This window comes from Apteryx rowi, unplaced genomic scaffold (genome assembly GCF_003343035.1).
Source record: "Apteryx rowi isolate R43461 unplaced genomic scaffold, aptRow1 scaffold_18, whole genome shotgun sequence".
Taxonomy (NCBI): Eukaryota; Metazoa; Chordata; class Aves; order Apterygiformes; family Apterygidae; genus Apteryx; species Apteryx rowi.
The window spans coordinates 3,094,165-3,111,230 of NW_020448085.1; the positions used below are offsets into that span (position 1 = coordinate 3,094,165).

Below are 17,066 nucleotides of genomic sequence, written 5' to 3' on the forward strand. Positions count from 1 at the left end.
TGAAGCAATGGAAAAAATCTTGAAAATAAAGACATTCCCAAACCTCTACACCCTTTTTAAAATTCTGTATTAAAAATCAGAAACTGGAAAGGGGCACATACCCCTTTTTTTCCATTCGAAGGAAAAGGGGACAGACAGTAGGAGAATAAAAACTGAGAACAATGCCGCAGCAGGCATTTTCTCTTCCCAAAAGACTGTACATCAAWCAGTCATTTGTTTCCCAGTTTACTTGTTTGCTTTTTGGAGTGAGCAGTACCCAGCTAATTTGTGTTCTGTTCTCCTTTTGCAGCATTCAGTGTTGGGGTAATAAAGTTTGCTTTAACTAAACAAAGCACGAACACTTGCCAATCCACTGTAATTAAAGCACAGAATAAAAATTACCAAGCAACTAGTGATTTAATTGCCAGATAATTATTTCCACATCCAGCCTAGCCTCATACAATCACTTTCTCCAGCTTCTTTTCCTTCTTTACCTCGCGGGCTCATTAGGGTGGCGTCCACTGCCTTCCCTCCGTCTCCGCATCGGGCTTCGTCAAAGGGCAGACACTGCTCTCCAGTCCCCGCTACCACTTCTGAGTTACCGGCTAGGTCTTTTGTGCCAGTAAGGGATTTGACTTTGTATATCCGTCGGCTATTGGTGTCTGACACATACAGTGAGCCTGAAACAGGGTCCACGGCCAGATAGTATTTATGAGCAGGATTGTTGCTTTAGAGGAAAAAAAAAAAGCATAAAACAGAAACAGCTGAGCAGTCTAAAAACTTCACAGGCTTTCAGAGCATAGATACGCATCAGACATACAGAGATCTGGACAGAAAGTCTGACACCCTCGCACAGAGGTGGGGTCCTGTTGGAGGACTTGACTTGATTAGGGACTGGTCAGTGTTTTCAGAAGGACTGTCATTTCAGATCTCATTCTTCCAGCTACACCAGATGTTGCATAGTCAAGCCTCATAAACCAAAAAGACAGAAGAGTGGTCTTCCGTCTTTGTCTCTTTTGCCCTTTAGATCTGCTCCAGGTCAATTCCCTTTTGCTTATCTCTACCCATTGGTGTTTTTTTTTTTTTTTAATGTCCCTTGAAAGCAGAAATCATAGGAATGAGATCAAAGAATCAGCTTCTGAGTTACTGATATTATACCACAAAATTTGTGAGGTCTTGTATAAGTGGGAGGCAGAAGCATAACAAATTTATTCCTAAAGCAAATTTGTTTTCATTCACTCTTATCAAGAATCTCATTTACAGTAGATGAAGTTGGTTATATAACTAAAACCAGAGAGACCCCAAATGTCTGACTTTAACTCCAAATCTTCTGTTACTGACAAACYGGTCCTCAGTTTGTGATTAGAATGGGTGCTCAGATGGAAAACTACTTCTCTTATGAAACTATATGTTTTTTGACAGCTTGTCACATTTTGGAACTACTTTAGCAAATCATCTGCAAATTGAGAAATGTCAATCTTAGTGATACATATACATTCATACACAGAGAACTGCAGTACACAAATATTTTTGAAATCTTGCCTGGCTAGTTTAACTCAGTTTAGTTGGATTTTAAGCATGGTCTGAATTTTCCAGCCTTTTGAGCCTATGGGTGAACATAAATAAGGTCAATGGTGGCTTTAAAACATAGACGAATGAAGACAGAAAGAAAAAAATGAAGGTTACTTACCAGTAACCAGAGATATTTGCCTCCAAAGATCCACACTCCTAGTTTAATGTGGCAAAGGTACCCATCTCCAAGAATGAGGATACACTGAGGTAAGTTATGATGGACATAGTAAGTCATTTCTTGGTCAGATTCATTGCTGAAACTACAGTAAGGGCACTTTTGGCAGATGGGTTTGCAGCAGCACAAAGACAACTGTTTATGGGGTCGTGACCAGATCTGGAGGATTGAGGAGGCCCCAAAATATCACTGTCTACAGTTATCTTCCTCTATGCCAGTCTTTGGCATGGCATAATTTTAGGTTGATAACCTTTTGCTCTAAAACTGCCCAAAGCGGAAAGGAGATTGGTTTGATCAAAACAGGCAGAGGTAATACCATCTGCTGAAGCCTCTAGGAGTGTAGAAATTAGAGATGGAAAAATACAAAAAATAAAAAATACTTGGCAGTATTATTTCATGCATGGATCTCAAAGCACTTTATAAAGATGGGTATTATACCCATTTTACAGAGGAGGAAACGGAGGCACAGAGAGGTTRAGTGGCGTAGACAAGGCTATACAGTGAGACTACTGACATGCTTGAGAGTAGAGCACACTATCTTTATATCCCAAGCTCCCTTCTTTATCTTCAACAATGGCCTGCACCTTTTCACTAGATTCTCTTATCACATTCCTTCTCAGCCCTCCGAAACAAAGCTTAATCTTCTAGCTTTACCACATACAAAAATATTTCTTTTCACTTACAGTATTTCTTCACTCTCTCAAGTATCTGAGCCATACAAACACCTGTGCATTTGTCACTGTTTTGAAGTGCTGCTCTCTCTTCTTCCACCATGCTTTTCCATAACACTAAAGAACAAACTTTGCTATGGCACTTGTGCTGTGCCATACTTCACTCTGCAAATAAGCCCCAACCTAGCTCCAGGCTTTGCAATAGCAGCAGAAGAGCCAGTGACTATGTGCTGCTGCTGCATGCTTGATGCTGCTGGGTCTCCACCGTGTCCAGCAGAGTGCTTTTTGCCTGGCTCTTCAAAAAATGTGGCACCTTCACACTGGCAGAAAGGGCAGACCTGAGGCAGGTATCAGTCGGGGCTGGGCGCAGACACAGCTGCACATTACTCGAGGCAGGGAATGTGCTTGCTTGCAGCAGTGAGAGCTGCTCAGGGCACAGAGCTGTGGGAGCTGCCCTACTGCTGCCAGCACAGCTTGACATGGGCCACAACCACTCCGCGAGACTGCAGAGCTCTCTCTCTTTTCCAAAGGCATGATTTTGCCAGCCTGAGTCCGTCTTCCTAAGCGAGCATGCCCCTACTTCCCTTCTGCTAGCCCTGCATACTGCAGCCAGGACTATAGCTAAYACTATGCATGTCTCTCTGTTACCGGCACGGGATAAGGTGTATTTCAGGGTAAGGAACACTGGTGGGACATGAGCTTATCTCCACTGTTTCTCTCACACAGCCACTGCTGTGTCCACGGAGCTCACCCTGCCCTTCTGCAGCAGAGTCCCCTCCAGGGCAGTTTGCCCCTGCAGGCAGTCATCCATCAGCTTTCGCTGCGGACGGGGCAGGGGCAGCGCCGCCCGGARCTGCGGAGCTGCAGCATGTGCCTGCTCCTCCCCGGCTCAGCRAGGCAGCAGGTAGCGGGAGACTAGCCAGGTAAAAGGTCGGAGGGACTTCGTCAAAGAGACAGAAAAACTTTGGCAGAAGACTGGTATAAAGCAATAGGCATTCACCGTGTCTCCACAGAAACTAAGAGATTACTACCTCAAACAGGGATGTATTCTATAAACGAGTAAAAAATATTTCCCAAACTGGCATCTGAGCAAATAAAGAACTTCTGCCTCTCTTTTCACCATGCCATTATAATCTTTTATTCAATTATAGGAAGCCAAGGAACATACCGGTGTTTTAAAAGATTTTCCCTAACATTCAGTATTGCTCAGAGACCTCTGTCAATGAAGTCTCTCTTCTAGCCCTCCCCAGCAAATGCAGCACTCACTACCACGAGCAGTCTCCCTCTGGTCTGCTAGGAGCCCGGGGCCTGACTGTAAGTACAGGCAGGATCAGCTCGTGGTTCCTACTCTTTTCTTACTTGCATCAAATTCACAACACTGTAAGAATAGTTTTTCTTCAAATTTAACCAACATGGAGAGCAGTCCAGTGCAAATCTCTAAGCACCTAAAAAATTAGCTAAGCATTATAGCTGCAAATGAGGATCAGCCAGCAGCACAAACAATCATTTGCAGATTGCAAATGAATTCATCCATGTAAGGACAGTTAGCAGAGGCACTCTTGAGGGGTAAACCAATGTACGGTAAAGGTGAAATTACACTGTTTAGTCCAGACCATCTTTTGCATCCAAGCTACACTGCAAAAATGGAGGGATGCCAAAGTATGGTTTGAAAGACGTCATGCACAGGACACTGCAGAATAGTTTGCAATGGCTCTTCTTGTTATTGCCACTGATGTTCCCCAGGGTGAGGACCATGGCATGGAGGAAGGTACCAGTGTTTTCTATGCTGGTCCCATCTAGAAGGCCTAGTGCTCAAGTGAGGCAAACGAAAAATTTTCTCCTAATGTCTAAAAAGTATGCCTCCCTCAGGAAGCTTAAAATGCCTCTATCTAGTGGTTGCGTGCAACCAGCCTGGCAGGCTGACTGACTGTTAAAATGTATTTTATGAAAGAAAATAGAAAATGAAATACAAAAAAAGGACAGAGGGTTCAGAAAATCATTAATGACTGGAAAATGAATTTTTGACCTATTTCCAGTCATTAGTACTTCTGTGAACCCTTTCTGGCATTTGTAAAACTGCTGTTGTAGTTTACCTCAACCATTTAAATCAACTATAGACAGCAGGGAGAAGTGTTTATGTAAAAGTTAGCTTGGGGCTCATTATACTTGCATTCTACCAGAAATTTCTAATTACTGTCAGAACTTATTTGGTTGCTTTTTGACTGCATTTCATAATTGCTAACGCTTATCATATTCATAACACACAATTAGCACATAAAATGTTACTATATATGGTACATGAAGAACATAACATTACACAAGAAGCACAACACAAAAAGCAAACACAATGAAGCAAACAAACCATATCAAATTATATGGGAAAGAGCTCATGTCTTACCTATGTTTAAACTCTTTATTTCTTTATAGAAGGGGAACAGAAGGAAAAAGAACAAACAGTTAGCTGAAGAATAGATGGTAAAGCAAACATAGTATTTGTTTTATTTTACAAAAGGACACAGGAGAAGAAATCTCTTTTCAGCACTAGCCTTCGGTTGGTTTAGGGATGAAGAACAAGTGGGAGCGTTACATTTGCAAGCTAGTTGCCTAGTATGATACCCCTGCCCTCCCCCCATACATTTTGCAGGACCACTGAAACAGCTTTCATGTGCAAAAATGCGTAGCATGTGGGCTAAGAGGGAGAGAAGTTGGCAGCTTTCCGAATATAGTGGTGGGAATGGGGAAGCACTGGGCTTAGGATGTTGCCTGCCAGTTGGAGGCAACCTTTTAAATGAAAACAGTTTCCAATGGGCTATTTCTGAACAAATTTCTGCTACGCAGTTCATTCTCTTCTCCCCCAGGCTACAAAATAATTGCTTAAAGCAAATTTGGATGCTAGTTGGTAGCATTTTATCTAGAATCTATTTAAGCCAATCAAAGCAATTCTTAGGTTATAAAATAACTTTTACCTGAGGAGTAAGATACTGTAAAATGGGAGATATGTTKCATTAATTGATGCCTAGTTTCCTGTCTAGAAACAAAGCCAAAAGTGTTCTCTGCTTCCCTAGGTGTTAATTAGTACATTCTCCATATTACTACTGTGTCATCTTTTATGACATTTCCAGTCAAGAATATACACCGAAGAAAACAGTGAGGTGCGTGACTCCTGAGCGGCAGTGCCCAGTGCACAACCCCACGCTTGCAATACCAAGGCTGTGGGTGACCTGCAGCACTCCTGAGTCTCAATTCCTGTTCGCCTCTCGGATCAGCTACCTTCGTAAGGCGCAGCGCAAGGCAGTACGCACACTGCCATATCCTGACTTACAAAGCTGCTCAAGATTTATATTGGCCTATGGAAAACCAAGATGATATCCATTGTGAAATCTAAATAAGTGACTTATTTGGTTTGTTTTACGTACAGAAATACAATTTGCAACTTTATTCAAGCTTTTTGATACTATCTGGATACTCTGCTCTCATTCATACTTCAATGGCCCAAATCTTCACACTTTTAACTGTGTAAGTCATACAGATTTTAAGGTGACTGCTGAATCACAATTATTTCTATGAATATTTGCTAGAATAGACCTTGATTCCCTTTAGAGAACAGATGGTAAAGATCACTGCAAAAATCTGGGTGGCAAGTCACTTGCAGATGACCAACAGTACTCAGGATACAATAGCTTCCTTGTTTGTTGCTAGCAGTTGTAACAGAAGCTAAAGAAACTATGCTATGGAAAACTTTCTTTCATAAAAGAAAACAGGAGCAGGGTGATAGCAGAAATTAAAGACAGGCATCTTAAACTTTGATGATGTGCTTTCCCATTTTCCCCACACATTCTGAAAAGCCCAAGTTTTCCTCTTGCACAGCCAGAAAGGTGCTCAGATTACTACTGCTGTAAACTTGTAGACATTTTTAAGTATCAGTTGTGCTAGGAAACTTTGTCAGTGACCTGATTTTCAGAAGCGAGATGGCTGTAAATGCCTTGTATTAAATATTCTAGTTTGAAAACGTTTTTCTTCATTGTGAAGCTGTAGTCCTGTTTACTAGAAAGCTAGACAGAGCTGAGCAAATTGGAAAAAAAATCAACATAGTCTATAAATTGCAGAGTTAGAGTATACTGATATGTTATAGCAGGTCACACAGCCACACCAGCCACCTTCTCCGGCTTACACTGAACTGCTAGCAGAAAGCACTGGATAATCTATGACCTGTGATTTTTTTTAAAAAACCTTCGGAAAATGAGCAACTAGTAAAATCTATGTTTTGGATGATATTTTCAAGGTAGCCTGGTGGTACACGAGGTGGGTGTCGGAGAGTGATTTCAGAATACAACCGGCCTGAACCTGATCTCTTTTCTCTGATATAAACCAGAACTCACAACAGTGACATCAACAGAATGACATGAACGGGAGAGAGGTGTAAAACAGAGCTAGRCCTCCTGCTCTGGTATAGCCCAACCATTTTGCACTTTCCCCCACAGGTTAAAAGCTAAAAGTAGAAGTGGAGGAATTGCTTATTGGTCATATTATTAAAAAAAGACTAATGACCTGAACTCACTCAATGTGTTTGGCAGTCGCATCCAATTCACAAGAGCACTAATCCTGTTGCCTGAGTGGGCTGCAGAAGTATCAGAAGACAGTGATGCAGAGTCCAGTTTTTCCTCATTTTTCTGCAAATACTCAGCAGTGCCGGAACAATAAGGACTAATTACATGAGTGACTGTTTGAGGAAGTAGCTCTTGCCTCTCCCAGAGGACTGAGAAAAGGAGATGGAACAGAAATGGGTGGAATGGTATACTCTACACTCATGCCTTCCCTATTAAGTGAATAAATCTTAACGATTTGGGGGGCAGGGGAAACAGAGATACACTCTTCGAAAGTATTCTGATGATGTAAAGTGGCTTTCTATGTCAACCTTAACTGCACTTGCCAACCTACAGAAATAGACTTCCAAGCATGGGAAAGAAGTGGGAAAGTGGCTCTCAAAACCACTGATACAAAACCCTTCCTTCTAATCTCATAAAGCTGTTAAACCTTTATCACTGTGGCTAACACCTAATGGCAGTCAATCCCATAGTTTTAAAACAAAACTAAGTGATGTATAGTACTGAAGGGAGATCATATCAAATGATCACCAACAGGAGAGAATAAGCTGGTTTGTACTTTTTGTATTTTTGTCCTTGTACTTTGTACAAGTTGGGACTCTTCAGTCCTTCTCTACATTCATTGCTCTGATTAGCTGCCGACTTTGAGCTATGCATTTCTGTGCCCCATTTCTCCACTGGAATTTAAATAGGTTGAAAGTGATAATGTTTTACAAAATTATAAAAAGTAATGGTAAATGCTGATTTAAGCACAGGCTACAGAAATGAAGTGCTAAGATTAACACCTTACCTCAGCTCCAAAATACTAGTAACATTCCTGGATGGGAAGATACGCCGAATATAGTTAAAATCTCCAACAAAGAGACTTCCATCAATTCCCACTGCCAGTGCTACAGGGGCCAAAAGCTTATTTCCTTCTGCGAGACCATTGCAGCTAGGACAGGATATGCTTCTTCGGCGCCCATTCCCCATAATACTGGTTATCACAGCTGGCTGCTGAGTCAGGAACTGATTCTCTCCATTGCCTTTGTGCAATATACCTAATAACGAACCGGAGAGGAAGCGGTTATTACAGTCACACATTACATGGGACTTCAGGTAGTTTTGTCTTGAATGGCTGTTGTGATGGCGTTAAAGGACTATACAGTGCCTGGTTCTTCAACATTGTAGCGGTAAGTTAGAGTGCAAAAAGAGCGAAACAGGCCTGTAGTAGTGAGAATAAGGTGTAAGGAAGAGTCTCTGTTAAAAAAAAAACACAACACAACCTCAAATCCAAACCTAAAAACATAGTCAAAAAAAATATGGTCATACCTCTCTCTAGCCTGTGACAATGGATCAGACTGTCACATTAACTAAYTGGGAAGCAGGGAGGCCAGCAACAGAGAGGATGTGCTCCTTATCAGCATACTCGGATCCTCTACCTCCTATTTCCTGGGGTATGTTGTTCGGAATTTCATGCCAACCTTACTCTTCCCTTTCTGCCTCTCAGTCCTTTACAGGTTYTCTCAGGACAGAAATGCCGATGGTGGAGAAGACAGTACAAAAAAATGAAAATATAGGAGAAAGACTAAACTCTTGGCCTACTAAGGATCACTAATGGAAAGCAAGAGGGGAGCTAGTGGGGGGATCTTAGTTAGGCTTTAAGAAATGCCTTTACAATAGGATTTCTTTGTTATATATACATTTGCTCTAAGAGCAGACCGCTGCTCCAGGAAGGGAGGGGATTCTCTGACTGAGTGACCATTTTCAATGTCACTAAAGACCGCAGAGATATTGCAGGAAGCTTTTTGCCTCATGTTCCTTTGAAAATACAGTTGCATAACCTTAAAGTAAAGCGATTGACTCCCTGGTGGCAAGTACAGCTGCCATCACTGATGACAACAGCGAACATCATGAACTACACAAAATGGTTATTTCAATATGCTCTTTGACCCACTGCACAGCATTTATAAAGTGTGTTTAAACAGCCTGATCTTGCTAATTCTGGACATTACCTTAGATTTCTTGTGCAACAATATATTCTGAAATTTGTTAAGGCAAAGAACAGCAGAGAGACTGTACAAAACAGTTAACAGGGATCAAATGAAATATATGCTAAGTATTCAACTGCCTTAGAGTTACTGGTAAAATGCAAAGACCAAGAACACTCAGCTTAGGCTACTTAAAGACAGAGAGAAGCGAGGAAAAAACAAATAGACGACAACAGGAAGGGACAGACAAGAATACCAATCTTGTCACAGGCTCATACTCCTTTTAAGGATTAGAGGGGAAAAGGGCAAACTAAAGGAACCAGGTACGGGTGTGGTTAAGATAAGAAAAATAGGGAAGGCAGACAGATGGCACAAAAGAACATGGAATAAAGATTCTGACTTTAAGAAAGTGATGCTTTGCAATTTTTTTTAGACAAATAAAGCATGCCCCATGCTTTACAAAGCTAAAGAAATTAAACAAAAAGAGTGGAGAAATTGCACTTTTCAAAATGTAAAAATAATGCAAATAAAAAGTTTTTACAGATTGAAAAACTAGATATAGCACAGAAAACACATGGAATTAACTAACTCACCATTCTTGACATTAAGAACGTGGTGTTTATCCAAAGACCATCCTCCTAGATTTGAAGGATCTAGTTCAAATCCTTGCAGTAGTGCTGTCCTCTTCTCCCATAAAATGAGACTGGGGCAAGTCTCATATTCAAAACCCACAGAAACTGAAAAAAATAAAATGGAATCTAATATACTTGATGAACAAACACTGATTAAATGTCCAGAGCCCGTTCAAACGGTTCAACATGTCAGTTCCCCAGCCCCCTCATGAAGATGCAATGATTGTGTTCTTCTCTTTTGTTCTACAATATTAAATTCAGATCTTTGACTAGATTCAGATTTGAAATTTCATTCACATGTACTCTGCAGGGATCTGATCACTTTCTCTTTGAATAGCTGGCTTTGGGAAATGACTGGTTTGGTGAGACGAAAGTGAGAAACAGAATTAAAAAAAGATAACAAAATTCTTCTATCAGAACAAGATCGAGCTCTTAATTTGCTGGGTGTTCACAGCATTTATTTATGATACTTAATGCATTCATTTTACATACTATATATCAAGGAGCAGTGAAAGCTTTGTGTGTTTTTAAGCACACAAAAGCTGTAAACATTACTCAGGAAAGTAATATCCTATGCAGTATTGTAAGAAAGAGAAGACATAAAAATACGGAAAAGAAGAATGATTTTTAAAATGAGGCTTTTTTCCAGGCTGGCACAGCTCCAAATGAACATTTTTAGCACTGTTGTATCAAATCTTTTCTGATTTTCAGATGAAAACGAAAACATAAAAATATTGTGATGACCACCCTTTCTCCTACCCACTAGAATCAAGATCTATAAATATGCAAACTAAAAATAGCTACAAAACCGCTAGACTGAACAGCACTAGAAAATACTACATTCATTTTGAATTTCAAATCCTACAAGAACCAATAATAACAGCACATGAGAGATTCTGAATGCACTGAAGAATGCCAACCAAGCCAAATATGAGATTCATTTGCTAACTGAAAAGAAAACATAGAGACATAGTGATGGACTAGGTTTCATCCTAAATTCCTGTGGCCAGGTTTCCCATTGGCTGGTCTAAATCTTTTAAAGGAACTACCCATCAGGAGACACAGGCATGTTGGTAGAGTTTAGAGCCTTTGAATGTGCTCTTTAATGTTTAAAAGAAACATAATACAAAGATAAACTGTGTAAGGGAGACAAGAATTGTTTAATCTATATTTGCTTCAGCACAGAAAATCTTTGTAGTTTTCTTACTAAAAGTTACAGGTGTTCTTTGGAAAGTTTTGGAGCTTCTATATGCTGACTTACCTACGGCATCTGACAATCCATAAACCTTCTGACCATACGCATCTGTTTTGTCCCAGATAAATGTATATGCCAAGTTGGGAGATGCTTGAAATGATTTTTGAAACAGATGCCCTTCCACTGCTACCATCAAATGAACTTTAATTAGGTTCAGCGGCACAAGTGACTGGGTCATGGTGATCTTAAGTAAGGATTTGTATCCAGCAGTACGGGAACTCAGGTAGCTGAGCTTTATACTAGAGCCAGGGATCTCAATTTCTTCGTGAAGAACCTCAGTAAGAAAAAAAAACAGTTCACATTCATGCTTTGTATTTTTTCAGAATAGTATCTCTTTGCACTTTCTTAGGAACTAATGACTTTTTACTACCGGGAATGAGTATCCTCAAACCAGTAGAGTGATACAGTTTAGTTGATTTTCTGGACAAATAACTATTTGGCTGCTGTTATGCTTCTTTTTAAGAGCCCACTGCTGGCAAAAGTGCAAATAACAGTAAGTTTTATTGCAAGTTATGTGCAAGGGGATCACAAGAAGATGCAGTTGCATGAATCTGCAACTTCCACTAACACTTAGTATAAAGTAAACACTAATAAAAATACTGAATAAAGTAGTGAAAACAATAGTACCAGTATATATCATAAATAACTTCTCATTTATCTTAACTAACATACAAGAAATCAGCTTGTGGTTAGCAGCACACACCGAGGCTTTGCAAAATTCCCTTGAAACACCTTAGCTGTCAACTGAAATACACAAATACACTTGATACATTGCATGATAATGAGAAGGTGTACGGTAGTCAAAGAGAAATGTGTCTGGGTGACAGAAACCTAGGATATCTCCTGCAGGCTTCATTAGAAAGTCTGGTATCTGTCAGAACGAATGCATATCTACAGAAGCATTTGTTATAGCAATTCTAGGGGACTCTCTGGTGAGGGCTTGGGTCAACAGTAGCATTTGACCACTGGTTTCCCTATCCTTTTCACTCATGCTGTTCTCACCTGGGTTTCTGGTACAATGGGATTGCGGCCAGGGGCGTCACTGAAGAAGGTGGAAAGTGGTGATGAAATGATGACTGGATCAGGACGGACAAAGCCACTTAGATCACAGCTTGGAATGGAGTTCTCCTCTGTCTTCATCACAAGCGTATCCATCGCATAAAAGCTGTTCCATGGCAACCATACTGTCCTTTCCTGACTCATAAACGGGGCCCGTTCAAAGTGCAAAGTTAGGGATGCGCCACCATTTGCRACCAAGTCAAACCTAGAAAAATGTGGGCTTAACATAAGAGGTGACCAGACTGAGCAGTTCCAGTGACAGCATTCATGGCTAATGGAATATAATAACAATATGTGTATTTTAAATGTCATGCTGCAAATTATCAGTAATGGGATTTGAGCCTCTGGCAGCTAAACAGCTGACTGAAATCTAGCCAAGAGTAGCAGTGATTTGAAGCCACCCAAACAAACCTTGTACCTTGTATTAAAAAACCTGCTTTAAAATAAAACAATTAAAACCCAACAAAACATCTGATTTATTATTACAAGTCACCTTTATACATAGAATCAGCAGAGAAAGCAAGTTCATGTTGAGCTGAGCACTGAATTATCCCTTTCCTGGGATGCTGTCCATTAAAAAGAGAATGTGACACATGGCAGTAAGAGAACAACAATGAAAAGTTCTGCTGTTTCTGTTCTAAGGATATGAGAATTCCTGTCTCCAGGACAACTAACCTAACATTTTTCAGAGAGATTATGTACTTACTCCCAAATCTCCACAATAACATGGCAATAATGTGGAGGTGTGTGTCCATTTTGAAATCTGGCCTAAATGAGCAAAATAATTCTCCGCCTGTCTGACAACAGAACTAAGTATCGGTTGTTTCATGTAAATAGTGGCAATGCAACAAATTATCCAATGATTTCGACATTCTATTCAGCATCTGAATAGACTTCAGTTCATCGGTTACTGTAGTATTAAACCACTGAAATCAACAACATTATACTTTAATGATAATAGAGTAATACTGTGGAATATGTGGAAATGAAATATAGTTCCCTATAGTTCAATTGATTCATATCAATTATTTCAATTCAATTTTTTGCATGAAAGATCAAGATAAAACAGCAAATGTTTACAATGTATGTGACACAAATATACTGTTTTAGTTGCCATAGCCAGTAGGCTAGAAAAACCATGACACATTGATTTTTGTTTATCTGAATTTGTGTGCATTTCAAATCAGATGATACAAGGGGGAAAAAAGCACTTCTTTGCACAGCAGGAAATTGTCTAAATGTATTCAATTAGAATCTTTTGATTATATTCTACCCCGAAGAAACTCAAGACAGTGGATCTTCAAAAGGAAAGAGAGAGATAGAAGGGAACTTTTAACAAAATCTACTATTTTATAATGATACTTCTTTTTCTTTCCAGCAGTGTTAGCCTGGCTTGCATTTTAAATTAAAATATTTCTGGTCTCAGCTGGATATTACTGTAGTTCACAAATGTTTTCATAGATACAGAGCAATTTATTTGAAGGGAGCCTGACTTCTAACACATTATTACCAGAAGTCAGCCTTTTCATATTTACCTTCAGTTAGTATTCAAAATGCCATGTGAAAAATTACTTTCATGTTTACTTGATAGCTCTTTGCCTTGGGAGGAATTCACTGCATGATACCACGTGGTTCCACTAGATCACACCATCTGTTAATCAGCAAAGATACAACATAAGAAATAGGTACTGAATGGAAAAAGCAAACTTACATGCCATCCTGACGAGTGATGGTGTAGCCGTACTTCGGATACTTGACAAATGACACATTGACTCCAACCAGAGGAGTTCCATCTGTAGTCACCACTTGGCCTCTTATAAGAGACACAAGACTGAAAAAGAAACATAATAAAAGGTATTAAAGTTAGTTACGAAAACAGAGCTACAGTGTTTATAAACTGAGTAGGGGAACACTTGTGCCTCATTTACTCCAAATCTGATTTAATCCAAAGTTTTTTGGAATACTGAACTGACCACAATATTGCCCATACTTAAATCAAGAAAATGCACCACGCCTATGTACTGAGGTCTGTATATGCCGAAGGGGAATTAATGCCTTCACTCGGGCTGGAAATCAAATGTGCTTGCTTAACCAGGTTTTGCAGAATAGAAATAGGAACAAAAATAAGAATAGGAATAGAAAACTACTTTACATTTATAATTGTGAAAGGGTTTCAAAAGCCTCCCAAATGCTTGAGGAGCCCTAAAATCCCACTGAAAAGACAACTGGGCACTTCTGGAAACACTCACTGGGTGCAATACCAAGTCTGTGCATGCCCAACACACTTAAAAATATGGTGCAACTGGAACAACTCATTATTCAATTTCTGATAAAATTACTAAAACTGTAATCTGCTGTTTTGACAACTGTCCCTCCATTAGTGGATATTCTTCCAATTTTTGAATTCAGACATGCAGCATGGCCTTAAGATGAACATGATGCACAGAGATGACCCATTCTTTCCGAGTCCTAAGAACAGAGTAGGTCAAGAGTTTTCTGATAGAAAGCAGCATTTTAGGGGAAAACCCAAATGCAAATGTCCATGGCTATCATCAGCCGTTCTGAGGAAGGTCTCTATGTTTGAATTTTTCTGACCAACTTTTTAAGGTCTTAGTTTCATTTTAAAATCTCAGATTGAAAATTATCTAGTGTTAACACTGTAAACATTGATACTTTGGATATTTTTTCTCTGAAGTCATTTTTTCTTGCCCACTATACTTCTCTCTCAAAGTCAACTTCTATAACGAGCCTCCAATGGCGTACACACCAGTGCATTTGGTGTGTGTGTGTGTGTGTGTGGGGGTGTCTACCTCTGGTTTATACAACTAATTGTCCAAATCACAGTTCATGTACCTTCCTCTCAGGGAGTGATTGATACTTGTATACTGCATTTAGTCCCGATTTGTAATCCTTGCTTTTCACTTTATCAGCTGGAGAAAGAATTTGATTCAAAGCCAGCTTTAGGCACAGGCAAAATAAACATGTTCCTCAGGCAACAGACTACCCACTTTGCTTGGACTAAAGGAGATAAGGAGGCTTATTCCTCCAAGAGACAGAGTCAGTCCTCTTCTCCTTTCACAGTGCTTTGCTGCTGGTGAGGACACTGGCGGCCGGTCCCACAAGCGCCACTTTGCCCTGCTCACTGCTCTCCACAGTCAGTCTCCTCCTGCTCCTCTCCCCACCGCTCCTTTAGTTTCTAAAGGAGGTCACATAAAAGTTTGGAACTTCTCTTCAACCAGTGAGTGTTTTCCTCAAACCTGTAGTATTCATGTTGAATTACAGGTGAGAACGTTTCACTGTAATATGAAAGGCAGTAGTGTTCGATGAATAACACAAGGCTGCAGGGAAGAACACTTGGGTCCTTCAGCCAAATTGGTCCCTGAGAGTGAGGTTCACCGCCCTGTGTTAGATGTCTACAAATGTGCTAGTCACCTCGACTCTTGTAGGCAATGAGGAGAAACAGGCATGTCCAGGGTAGGATCATCGCAGCTTAAGACAGACATCAGAGTAGGTCAGATGCATCATGCTCTGGGAGCACCTGCCTCTTTCCACCAGCTATTAATGGAGTTTGGAAACAAACTCAGAGACAGACCTTTACACAGCAAACACCTACACTTGGGAGACGAATCCAACCTCAGTCAGTGCAGGAATGCCTACCAGTCACTATACTCCTCTAGAAATTGGGAGTGATAATCACCTGCTTTGGTGAAATACTTTAAAATCTAGGAATTAAAGTTTTGGATCATATTAATAAGATAATTGAACATTATCAGAAGATAGTGGAATACAGGTATAGGGAATACATTCGTTTCCATTCTGAGTGGCCTAACGAGGCAAGAGTTAAAACAGTGGCTAGTGTACAATATGCAAGAGGGAACTGGCTGCTCCTCTTCTCTCAAGGAAATATGCTGACTGTAACAGATGTATAGCAGCGTGCACCAGCCTGTGGATGATGCACACTTTTTATGCTACAGCCTGTGTTCCTTTTTGGACAAATTATTCAGCCTGATGAGTTAGTAAGCTTCTCTCCTGTCTTCTTCAAGCAACATTGAAGAAAAGTACAGGAGTTTCCCTGGTTTATTTTTATAGAGCTGATGAGAAAAATTTCTTAACAAATTTAGATGATAACAGAACAGTTTTATACCATTTTTCCAAGCAACTCCATGTATTTCTGCATAGAGTATTTTACAGAATAGAATAAAACCTATATTATATGAAATAGGACGCAGTAGGGCTTTTAGTGATAGAATATGGAAATAATTTTAATATTTGAGCATCATAGGGATGAAGGCAATATGGTTCCATCTTGTAGATACAGAAATATTATGATCCTCATTTTACAGACAAATATTTAGTGATTTACTCTATGTCACCCAGTAAGTCTACAATGAGATCTTGACCAAAAAAGGGATTCCTGTCTGTAATGAAGCATGATCTTCTGGGCATTACCCCAAATGGAGCTCTTTCTTCAGTTTTAACTTGGGCAATATGAATATAATTAACAAATTCATCAATTTCTTAGCATCTTCCCATGCAGACACATTTAAATAATATTGATAAATAGGAATACCACTCTTTCTGTAAGGACACAATAGCATCACATATTAATTAATGATGTGCTGGCTTTTAGATTCCATATTAATATATAATTAATAATCAAATGCAGAACAGACATACAGAAAGAAAACAAACACAAAAGAAACCCAAAACCTAGTCAGATCTCCTGATATTGTAATGTACCAAGTAAAACAGTTTTATATAAGGAAAAAATAATAAAAAAAATTAATGCATCTTTAAAATATTTAGAAATACCTATTTCATTATTGAAATTTCTGTTATCTGCACTACATAAAATGCAATCTATTTCTAATAGGAAACTAGTGTGCAGTTCCCCTTCTTGCAGATCACAGCCTTCATAAAATAAAAACCTCAGCAGCTCCTTCTCAGTGTAAGGAAACTTGTTCTAGATGTTGCCAGCATGTTAAAATGTGAATAAACCCAGTTTTACAAAATAAAGACAAGATTATAAATTGCAACAGACTGCCCTCAGTGGGATGGATCCCTGCGATGGAAACACATGAAGATCCTGAATGCAGTATCTCACGTTAAAACACAAAAAAAATCGCTGGGGGAAATTTTCCCAAGCAAT

General features: G+C 39.6%; 1 protein-coding gene across 3 annotated transcripts in view; it reads right to left on the reverse strand.

Annotated features, from left to right (window-relative positions):
• Positions 1–17,066, reverse strand: part of TENM2 (teneurin transmembrane protein 2) — a 543,159-nt gene that overhangs the window by 24,314 nt on the left and 501,779 nt on the right. For all 3 annotated transcript variants that reach the window (XM_026061298.1, XM_026061300.1, XM_026061299.1), the window contains 7 exons: positions 13,629–13,748; positions 11,861–12,122; positions 10,865–11,132; positions 9,565–9,708; positions 7,792–8,041; positions 4,796–4,816; positions 474–706 (listed from right to left, as the gene is read on the reverse strand). In XM_026061298.1, coding sequence (XP_025917083.1) covers positions 474–706; positions 4,796–4,816; positions 7,792–8,041; positions 9,565–9,708; positions 10,865–11,132; positions 11,861–12,122; positions 13,629–13,748 — 1,298 coding nt within the window. The remainder of the gene's footprint in view (positions 1–473; positions 707–4,795; positions 4,817–7,791; positions 8,042–9,564; positions 9,709–10,864; positions 11,133–11,860; positions 12,123–13,628; positions 13,749–17,066) is intronic.